The 12,373-nt window shown below is 45.5% G+C and overlaps 1 protein-coding gene across 1 annotated transcript in view; it reads right to left on the reverse strand.

Moving 5' to 3' along the window:
* The window catches only part of CUBN (cubilin), a 729,033-nt gene that overhangs the window by 183,616 nt on the left and 533,044 nt on the right, over positions 1 to 12,373 (reverse strand). Inside the window, exon 47 of the mRNA XM_063921523.1 lies at positions 7,083 to 7,264. Within this exon, the coding sequence (XP_063777593.1) occupies positions 7,083 to 7,264 (182 nt within the window). The remainder of the gene's footprint in view (positions 1 to 7,082; positions 7,265 to 12,373) is intronic.

Consider the following 12,373-nt stretch of genomic DNA (forward strand, 5'->3'; position numbering starts at 1 on the left):
GCAGAAAATCAATTTGTGGAACATAGTTAGTTTGAGACGAAACCAGTGTTATCTAGGCTGAGAGTGTAAGGTTTCACTTGTTCAAGTTAAAAGTTCAGGTGCCTAATTACTGGTGTTGTTCTGCTGTATGTTAACTGTGCATGATAGAGCAAAGTGACAAACAGGTGGGGGTCATTCCGAGTTGTTCGCTCTGTATTTTTTTTTGCACCGCTTAGTGCGCAGGCGCAATGTCCGCAGTGCGACTGCGCCAAGTAAATTTGCTATGCAGTTAGGAATTTTACTCACGGCTTTTTCATCGTTCTGGTGATCGTAGTGTGATTGACAGGAAGTGGGTGTTACTGGGCGGAAACTGGCCGTTTTATGGGTGTGTGCGGAAAAACGCTACCGTTTCTGGGAAAAACGCGGGAGTGGCTGGAGAAACGGAGGAGTGTCTGGGCGAACGCTGGGTGTGTTTATGACGTCAAACCAGAAACGACAAGCACTGAACTGATCGCAGATGCCGAGTAAGGTTGAAGCTACTCAGAAACTGCTAAGAGGTGTGTAATCGCAATTTTGAGAATCTTTCGTTCGCAATTTTAAGAAGCTAAGATTCACTCCCAGTAGGCGGCGGCTTAGCGTGAGTAAATCTGCTAAAAGCAGCTTGCGAGCGAACAACTCGGAATGAGGGCCAGGTATGTACAATCACATGCAAATCACAATGTAAATGGTTTTATACAAAATTGGTTGCATTTTGTTCTTAGAGGTCATGAGGATTGTACTTGGTAAAATATATACATACTAGTGGCAGCAGCTTCAGCACTAGGTGGAAGTGGATCTTGATCTTTCCCTATTTTACCCTCCAAATTTTTGTTCTCCATTTTTTAATGTGTGGAATTACATGCCAGTAATATATCTGGAATTAGACGGCAGTAATGTCTGGAATTAGATACCACTAGATAGATACCAGATCCCAATGTGACTGGAATGATGATGACCTATGCACAGTGACCGGACACTACCACAGCACCCTACAGCAACAAGATGCAGCACAAGACACTGTACTAGTATTAGTAATGTAGTATTACTGAGCACCACAAGACACTGAGCACTGATACTGAGCACTGATGATACTGAGCACTGATACTGAGCACTGATGATACTGAACACTGATAATGAACACTGATTATACTGAGCACTGATGATACTGAGCACTGATACTGAGCACTGATTATACTGAGCACTGATACTGAGCACTGATGATACTGAGCACTGATACTGAGCACTAATGATAGTGAGCACTGATGATACTGAGCACTGATACTGAGCACTGATGATACTGAGCTCTGATGATACTGAGCACTGATGATACTGAGCACTGGTATGGAGCACTGATGATACTGAGCACTGATAATGAACACTGATTATACTGAGCACTGATTATACTGAGCACTGATGATACTGAGCACTGATGATACTGAGCACTGATGGTACTGAGCACTGATACTGAGCACTGATGATACTGAGCACTGATGATACTGAGCACTGATACTGAGCACTGATGATACTGAGCTCTGATGATACTGAGCACTGATGATACTGAGCACTGGTACTGAGCACTGATGATACTGAGCACTGATACTGAGCACTGATGATACTGAGCACTGATGATACTGAGCACTGATTATACTGAGCACTGATTATACTGAGCACTGATACTGAGCACTGATTATACTGAGCACTGATGATACTGAGCACTGATGATACTGAGCACTGATAATACAGAGCACTGATACTGAGCACTGATGATACTGAGCATTGATGATACTGAGCACTGATACTGAACACTGATACTGAGCACTGATGATACTGAGCACTGATAATGCTGAGCACTGATGATACGAAGCACTGATACTGAGCACTGATGATACTGAGCACTGATACTGAGCACTGATGATACTGAGCTCTGATGAAACTGAGCACTGATGATGCTAAGCACTGATGATACTGAGCACTGATACTGAGCACTGATGATACTGAGCACTGATACTGAACACTGATAATACTGAGCTCTGATGATACTGAGCACTGATGATACTGAGCACTGATACTGAGCACTGATTATACTGAGCACTGATGATACTGAGCGCTGATTATACTGAGCACTGATTATACTGAGCACTGATGATACTGAGCACTGATACTGAGCACTGATGATACTGAGCACTGATACTGAGCACTGATGACACTGAGCACTGATTATACTGAGCACTGATGATACTGAACACTGATACTGAGCACTGAGGACACTGAGCACTGATACTGAGCACTGATGATGCTGAGCACTGATACTGAGCACTGATGATACTGAGCTCTGATGATACTGAGCACTGATGATACTGAGCACTGATACTGATCACTGATGATACTGAGCACTGATACTGAGCACTGATGATACTGAGCGCTGATTATACTGTGCACTGATTATACTGATCACTGATGATACTGAGCACTGATACTGAGCACTGATGATACTGAGCACTGATACTGAGCACTAATGATACTGAGCACTGATGATACTGAACACTGATACTGAGCACTGAGGACACTGAGCACTGATACTGAGCACTGATGATGCTGAGCACTGACGATACTGAGCACTGATACTAAGCACTGATGATACTGAGCACTGATACTGAGCACTGATTATACTGAGCACCGATGATACTGAGCACTGATACTGAGCACTGATGATACTGAGTACTGATACTGAGCACTGATGATACAGAGCACTGATACTGAGCACTGATGATACTGAGCACTGATTATACTGAACACTGATTAAACTGAGCACTGATGGTACTGAGCACTGATTATACTGAGCACTGATACTGAGCACTGATGATACTGAGCACTGATGATACTACAGAGAACTGACACTGAACAGCACAAGACACTGTACTAGTATTACTGAGCAGCATTAAAGCACTCTGGAATTGTCACCCCCCCCCCAGATACCACTGTGACTGGAATGAGGATGAACGATACACAGTCACAGGACACTACTACCACAGCACCCTACAGCAGCAAGATGCAGCACAAGACACTGTACTAGTATTACTGAGCAGCAATAAGCACTGATACTGAGCACTGATATTGAGATTTGCCACTGAGAGAATAAATAAATGATGACAATTATTCTTTAGTTTTACATAATAAGTGTAGCATTAGGAATTTTATTATATATACCATATTTTAATGCTTGTGTTATCTTGATGGATTAATGCTTAAGGTATCATAATTAAACAGGAGATTTATTTATGAGAACATTACCCATAAGATCTAAACACATTCAATGCAAAACTCTTCCAAAGGTGCAGCACACGAATAGGGATAGACCACCCTATAGAAACACAGTGGCCAATCACTCTGATACAGGGCCGGATTAAGCCTTGGGGGTGCCTGGGGCACTTAAGACAAGGGGGACCCTGGTGGAAGGCAGGGGAGTGTATTTTAGATTGTACATACCCCCCAACATGACCCATTCCAGGAGGGATAAAATACTGTTTACCTGCACTTCCTTCTTAATATATGATTGTTGTCACCTGTGTTGAACTATTTCATAGATATGAAAGGTGTTTTCAACACACGTGATTGCAATCATAACTTAATATACAGTAGCATGTTATCCCTCCAGGACTGAGTCATGTTAGGATGTATGGATTGTGTATATTAAATTTAATCCAATGGGGTATATTAGATATAAACTAATAGTTGAATAATGCCAGGTACATAGGACCCAGGCAGGGAGAAGGAGAAGATGGGATCCCTATGTCACTTACAGCTCTCTCCACCCTCCTATCTCTCCTCTGGTCGGAAAGCTCAATCGGTAGCTCATAAAACCTGATACTCTGCCTGTAATGCATACTGCCCTCCTCGCATTCTGGCTGTCTGGTTCTGCTACTGCGTGAGAGGGAAAGCTAACGATGTTGGTGTGCTCTGTATTGGGGGCCCCCTAACAAAGGGAGCCCGGGGTACTGTATGCCCTGCGACCCCCCCTTAATCTGGCTATGCTCTGATATTGGATAAGCTTTCCCTATGTAAACACTAATATTCTCACTGCTTAGGATCATTTTGAGGGCCAAACAAAGAAAATGACTGTCGGCTTAATTAGGCTTGAAACCCAACTACAGAGTTATTACAGTCTGCTGCATTAAATTCTGATTCTCAAAAATGTCATTCTTCTTTACCTTTTATAAAATGTAAAAAAATAAAGATTTGCAGTGTGATATTGGACAAGAAAAGTCCACAACCTCTACATTAAATAAAGAATTTAAGATGCAGTATACAACACATATCCTACAGCAAGTAAAGGTTTCCATACATTGAGCGATGTGCAGGATGACTATGGGGGTCATTCCGAGTTGATCGCTCGCTAGCTGCTTTTAGCAGCCGTGCAAACTCTAGGCCGCCGCCCTCTGGGAGTGTATCTTAGCTTAGCAGAAGTGCGACCGAAAGGTTCGCAGAACTGCTCCAAAATATTTTCATGCAGTTTCTGAGTAGCTCCAGACCTACTCCTAGCTTGCGATCACTTCAGACTATTTAGTTCCTGTTTTGACGTCACATACACGCCCTGCGTTCGGCCAGCCAATCCCCCGTTTCCCCAGGCACGCCTGCGTTTTTTTAACACACTCCCGGGAAACGGTCAGTTACCTCCCAGAAACGCCCCATTCATGTCAATCACTCACCAATCAGCAGAGCGACTGAAAAGAGTCGCTCGACATTGTATGAAACTGCATAGTGTTTTGTGAAAGTACGATCAGCGTGTGCACTGCGGTCCATACGCATGCGCAGAAGTGCTGATTTTTAGCCTGATCGCTACGCTGCGAACAACAGCAGCTAGCGATCAACTCGGAATGACCCCCTATGTGTATTGATCATGCGAGCGTTATCTGGCAATACCTGTATTATACTCTGGGGACTGTCTCATACAGAATGTAAAACAGAAAGCTATCCGTATACCTTCCATGGACTCCTTTTCTTAGTGGAGAATAAGAAACATTTTATCCCAGTTGCATCAAAAAACAAAAATGTTCTTGCAGCACAACTATATGAGCTATATGAGGTCCAGTTCACACATTTAGGGGGTGTTCCTACTCAAGAGGGGCTACAGAGCATTTTTACTCTTTTTTTACACCTCCTTGGAGATGATGGAGAACAGATGTTAGCCAATACGTGAAATGGGACACCAAGTGCACTTTGTATAGGACAGACCATTTCTTGGTGGAGAAATAACGGGACGCGGGAAGCTGGCAGGCATGTGACCGACGCCGGAATCTCAACCCCGCTCATAATCCCGGCGCCAGAACACCAACCACCAACATCCCAAAGGTAAGTATCGGTATGATGGTTAGGGTTAGAGCCAGGGAGGTTAGGGCTAGGCACCAGAGGGGGGGGGGGGGGGGGGGGGGTTAGCCGTAGTCGCCACCCCCCTGATTCTTAGGCCTAGCTGCCTCCCCCTGTGACTTAGCCCCACCCGTCACCCCCACTATCTTAGCCCTAGCCGCCACCCCATGCGAGTTAGGGTTAGGGAACAGGGGAGGGGTAAAATAATTTACCCCGTCCCCTGCCGGCATTCTAATTGTCGGGATGCCGGTGTCAGTCATATTACCGTATTTTAGGAAACACAATTAAAATGTAATTTAATAAAGGGATAGTAGATAAATGAAAGTTTGCAGGAAGTGTTGCTTTAAATTATTCTGGAACACACATTACCATCTGGAAACGCAATCCTGCAAATGGCCATGTACAGTAATATGTCACCTTCCGAAAATACACAGTGGTAGTGCACATATATAGTTTATATACAGCAAGGGCGTAGGTGCAGGCAGTGCAGCTGCTATGGGGCCCAGAGCTGAGAGGGGCCACCTTTCCTGTCGCAGTTACATGTGTTATATACATTTTTCACCATTGGGTGGTACGTAAGGGTCCTTTCAAACTTTTTCCTTGGGGCCTACAATATATCTAGATGTGCCCCTGGACCTGCTCATTGTAATGTGGTATAAAATGAACTGTAGGGCATTTTAATGTTATATAATATGAACTGGGCACTGTAATATGGCACAATATGAACAGGGAGCACTATATATGTGCGGCATAATGTGTACTGGCAGCTCTGAAATGTGACATAGGTGGTCATTCCGAGTTGTTCGCTCATTGACGATTTTCGCTATGCTGCGATTTGTTGCTAAATGCGCATGCGCATGGTACGCAGCGTGCATGCGCTTAGTTATTTAACACAAAACTTAATAGATTTACACAAGCTCGAGCAACGTATTTTCATCGCTCGAGTGATCGTAGTGTGATTGACAGGAAGTTGGTGTTTCTGAGCGGAAACTGGCCGTTTTCAGAGAGTGTGCTAAAAAACGCAGGCGTGCCAGGTAAAAACGCAGGAGTGGCTGGAAAAACGTGGGAGTGGCTGGCCGAACGCAGGGCGTGTTTGTGACGTCAAACCAGGAACTAAACGGACTGAGGTGATCGCAATCTAGGAGTAGGTCTGGAGCTACTCAGAAACTGCAAAGAATTATTTAGTAGCAATTCTGCTAATCTTTCGTTCGCTATTCTGCTAAGCTAAAATACACTCCCAGAGGGCGGCGGCCTAGCGTGTGCAATGCTGCTAAAAGCAGCTAGTGAGCGAACAACTCGGAATGAGGGCCATAGTGTGAACTTAAGCACTACTGCGATTCATAAAAGAAACTAGGGCACTACCATGGGGCATAACATTAAATAAGGCTCTACTATGGGTCAGAAAATGAACTAGGGCATAAAATGAACAACTGCTGCAGAGAAGTGTCTCTTTAGAAGCATTGGGACGGGAGCCCCTTCATAATGTTGCTATGGGGCCCACAAAGTTCTGGCTACGCCCCTGATATACAGTATGTACATAGCGGATGTACAAGCAGCACTGCGCACAAATCCAGGACTGCGCTTCCACGTTTTCTCTGGCACGTAAATGACTTCAGCTCTTCCCCATAGGGAAATGTTCCGATATATGCAGCGTTCCAGTTAATTAATAAATGACACAGCTCATAATCTGCATTACTTACAGCTATATAATCGTAGTCACAGTTCTGGTGGTCTTGCAGCTGTAGGTCATTAATAGTCAGTGTTACACGTCTCCCCTCCGGCACAGTTATTCTCCATTCACAAACACGACTGTGAGGGTACAAGTTGGGATAATTAGGAGAGCTGATGGTCCCGGTATCGCCACTGATGTCTCCGCCGCATTCTGTAATATAAATCACCAGTGTTATTCCTGCACCGCTAACCTCACTGACTTACTGGACTTGAATTTGTGGTCCTTCAGTAATATAATGTTCCGCATCAACATAATGTCAAATTAGTGTTTAGCACCTGACACAGAAAACAACATACTGTACACACAAGATTCTGGCGTCGGTATTTCAACTGCCGGGAAACTGACCGACGGGATCCTATCTGGATCCCCAATGAATGGTCCTTGAAGTGGAATAATGGTGTATGTACTGTATATGTTTTACATTTACTAGTTCATCTAATGTTGCATCATCCTTTAAACAGATGTACAGTAGATGATCTCATTTTCCAGGTCCCTTTTCCTGTTCGCTAAAAAATAAGAATTTACTTACCGATAATTCTATTTCTCGTAGTCCGTAGTGGATGCTGGGGACTCCGTCAGGACCATGGGGAATAGCGGGCTCCGCAGGAGACAGGGCACATCTAAAAAGCTTTTTAGGTCACATGGTGTGTACTGGCTCCTCCCCCTATGACCCTCCTCCAAGCCTCAGTTAGGTACTGTGCCCGGACGAGCGTACACAATAAGGAAGGATCTTGAATCCCGGGTAAGACTCATACCAGCCACACCAATCACACCGTACAACTTGTGATCTGAACCCAGTTAACAGTATGATAACAAAACGAAGTAGCCTCCGAAAAGATGGCTCACAACAATAGTAATAACCCGATTTTTTGTAACAATAACTATGTACAAGCATTGCAGACAATCCGCACTTGGGATGGGCGCCCAGCATCCACTACGGACTACGAGAAATAGAATTATCGGTAAGTAAATTCTTATTTTCTCTAACGTCCTAGTGGATGCTGGGGACTCCGTCAGGACCATGGGGATTATACCAAAGCTCCCAAACGGGCGGGAGAGTGCGGATGACTCTGCAGCACCGAATGAGAGAACTCCAGGTCCTCCTTAGCCAGAGTATCAAAATTTGTAAAATTTTACAAACGTGTTCTCCCCTGACCACGTAGCTGCTCGGCAAAGTTGTAATGCCGAGACTCCTCGGGCAGCCGCCCAGGATGAGCCCACCTTCCTTGTGGAATGGGCATCTACATATTTCGTCTGTGACAGGCCTGCCACAGAATGTGCAAGCTGAATTGTACTACAAATCCAGCGTGCAATAGACTGCTTAGAAGCATGAGCACCCAGCTTGTTGGGTGTATACAGTATAAACAGCAAGTCAGACTTTCTGACTCCAGCCGTCCTAACTATATATATATATATATATATATATATATTTTTAGGGCCCTGACCACGTCTAGTAACTTGGAGTCCTCCAAGTCCCTAGTAGCCGCAGGCACCACAAGAGGTTGTTTCAGGTGAAAACGCTGACACCCCTTTATGAAGAAACTGGAGACGAGTCCCAGTTCTGCCCTGTTCAAATGGAAAATTTTAATATGGGCTTTTGTAAGACAAAGCCGCCCATTCTGACAATCGCCTGGCCGAGGCCAGGGCTAACAACATGGTCACTTCCCATGTGAGATATTTGTCAACAGCATGGTCACTTTCCATGTGAGATATTTCAAATCCACAGATTTGAGCGGTTCAAACCAATATGATTGTAAGAAATCCCAACACTATGTTGAGATCTCACGGTGCCCCTAGGGGCACAAAAAAGCTGTATATGCAATACATCCTTTACAATCTGGACTTCAGGAACTGAAGTCAATTCTTTCTGGAAGAAAATCTACAGGGCCGAAATTTAAATGTTAATGAACCCCAATTTGAGGTCCAAAACACTCCTGTTTTCAGGAAGTGTAGAAATCGACCTAGTTGAATTTCCGTCGTGGAGCCTTCCTGGCCTCACCCACGCAACATATTTTCACCACATGTGGTGATGACGTTGTGCGGTCACCTCCTTCCTGGCTTTGACCAGGGTAGGTATGACCTCTTATGGAATGCCTTTTCCCCTCAGGATCCGGCATTCAACCGCCATGCCGTCAAACGCAGCCGCGGTAAGTCTTGGAATAGACATGGTACTTGCTGAATCAAGTCCCTTCTTAGCTCCCCAGGCCCTTAGTCCTCTGTGAGCATTTCTTGAAGTTCCGGGTACCAAGTCCCTCTTGGCCAATCCGGAGCCACTAGTATAGTTCATACTCCTCTATGTCTTATAATTCTCAATACCCTGGTTATGAGAAACAGAGGAGGGAACACATACACAGACTGGTACACCCACGGTGTTACCAGAACATCCACAGCTATCGCCTGAAGGTCTCATGACCTGGCGGAATACCTGTCCCGTTTTTTGTTCGGGCGGGACGCCATCATGTCCACCTTTGGTCTTTGCCAACGGTCCACAATCATGTTGAAAAACTCCCTATGAAGTTTCCACTCTCCCGGGTGGAGGTCATGCCTGCTGAGGAAGTCTGCTTCCCAGTCGTCCACTCCCGGAAAGAACACTGCTGACAGTGCTATCACATGATTTTCCGCCTAGCGAAAAATCCTTGCAGTTTTCACTGCCCTCCTGCTTCTTGTGCCGCCCTTCTGTTTACGTGGGCGACTGCCGTGATGTTATCCCACTGGATCAATACCGGCTGACCTTGAAGCAGAGGTCTAGCTAAGTTTAGAGCATTATAAATTTGCTCTAAGCTTATTTATGCGGAGAGAATTCTCCAGACTTAATCACACTTCCCTGGAAATTTTTTCCCTGTGTGACTGTTCCCCAGCCTCTCAGGCTGGCCTCCGTGGTCACCGGCATCCAATCCTGAATGCCGAATCTGCGGCCCTCTAGAAGATGAGCACTCTGTAATCACCACAGGAGAGACACCCTTTTCCTTGGATATAGGGTTATCCGCTGATGCATCTGAGGATGCGATCCGGACCATTTTTCCAGCAGATCCCACTGAAGAGTTCTTGCGGGAAATCTGCCGAATGGAATTGCTTCGTAATAAGCCACCATTTTTACCAGGACTCTTGTGCAATGATGCACTGACACTTTTCCTGGTTTTAGGAGGATCCCGATTAGCTCGGATAACTCCCTGGTTTTCTCCACTGGGAGAAACACGTTTTTCTGGACTGTGTCCAGAATCTTCCCTAGGAACAGTAGACGTGTCGTCGGAAAAAGCTGCGATTTTGGAATATTTAGAATCCACTCGTGCTGTCGTAGAACTACTTAAGATAGTGCTACTCCGACCTCCAACTGTTCTCTGGACCTTGCCCTTATCAGGAAAGCGTCCATGTTTCTTTTAAGAAAAATCATCATTCCGGCCATTACCTTGGTAAAGACCCGGGGCGCCGTGGACAATCCAAACGGCAGCGTCTGAACTGATAGTGACAGTTCTGTACCAGGAACCTGAAGTACCCTTGGTGAGAAGGGCAAATTTGGACCTGTAGGTAAACGTCCCTGATATCCAGTGACATCATATCGTCCCCTTCTTCCTGGTTCGCTATCACTGCTCCGAGTGACTCCATCTTGATTTGAACGCTTGTATGTAAGTGTTCAAATATTTCAGATCTCACCGAGCCGGTTGGCTTCAGTACCACAATATAGTGTGGAATACTACCCCCATCCTTGTTGTAAGAAGGGTACTTTGATTATCACCTGCTGGGAATACAGCCTGTGAATTGTGTGAGGGGGAGACGTCTCGAATTTCCAATGTACACCTGGGATATTACATGTAGGATCCCGGAGTTCCCTTGCGAGTGTTGCTGAAACTCTTGAGATGACCCCCTACCGCACCTGAGTCCGCTTGTACGGCCCCAGCGTTATGCTGCGGACTTGGCAGAAGCCGTGAGGAGCTTCTGTTCCTGGGAATGAGCTGCTTGCTGCAGTCTTCTTCCCTTTCCTCTCCCCCTGGGCAGATATGACTGGCCTTCGCCCGCCTGCCCGTATGGGGACGAAAGGACTGAGACTGAAAAGACTGTGTCCTTTTCTGCCAATATGTGACTCGGGGTAACAAAAGGTGGATTTTTCAGCTGTTGCCATGGCCACCAGGTCCAATGGACCGCCCCTTTATACGGCAATACTTCCATATGCCGTCTGGAATCTGCCTCACCTGACCACTGTCGTGTCTTCGTCTGGCAGATATGTACATCACATTTACTCTTGATGCCAGAATGCAAATATGCCTCTGCGCATCACACATATATAGAAATGCATCCTTAAAATGCTCTATAGACAATAAAATCCTGTCCCTGTCAAGGGTATCAAAATTTTCAGTCAGGAAATCCGACCAAGCCCCCTCAGCGCTGCACATCCAGGATGAGGCGATTGCTGGTCGTAGTATAACACCAGTATGTGTGTATATACTGTTATGATATTTTCCAGCTTCCTATCAGCTGGCTCCTTGAGGGCGGCCGTATCTGGAAACGGTAACGCCATGTTTTTTTATAAGCGTGTGAGCGCCTTGTCCACCCTAAGGTGTGTTTTCCAACTCGCCCTTACTACTGGCGGGAAAAAGGGTATACCGCCCATAACTTTCTGTCGGAGGAACCCCACGTATCATCACACACTTCATTTAATTTATCTGATTCAGGCAAAACTACAAGTAGTTTATTCCCACCCTACAAAATACCCTTATTTGTGGTACTTGTGGTATCAGAAATACGTAACACCTCCTTCATTGCCCTTAACATGTAACTTGTGGCCCTAAAGGAAAAATACGTTTGTTTCTTCACCGTCGACACTGGGGTCAGTGTCCGTGTCAGTGTCTGTCGACCGACTGAGGTAAATGGGCGTTTTTACAAGCCCCTGACGGTGTCTGAGACGCCTGGACCGATACTAATTTGTCCGCCGGCTGTCTCATGTCGTCAACCGGCTTGCAGCGTGTTGACATTATCACGTAATTCCATAAGTAAGCCATCCATTCTGGTGTCGACTCCCTAGAGAGTGACATCACCATTACAGGCAATTTTCTCCGTCTCCTCACCAACATTTTCCTCATACATGTCGACACACACGTACCGACCTACAGCACACACATACAGGGAATGCTCTGATAGAGGACAGGACCCACTAGCCCTTTGGGGAGACAGAGGGAGAGTTTGCCAGCACACACCAAAAGCGCCATAATGTATATAACAACCCTAGAAGGTGTTGTTTCTATATATGGGCTCTTAATATATAAT

The sequence above is a fragment of the Pseudophryne corroboree genome, chromosome 5, assembly GCF_028390025.1.
Source record: "Pseudophryne corroboree isolate aPseCor3 chromosome 5, aPseCor3.hap2, whole genome shotgun sequence".
Lineage (NCBI taxonomy): Eukaryota > Metazoa > Chordata > Amphibia > Anura > Myobatrachidae > Pseudophryne > Pseudophryne corroboree.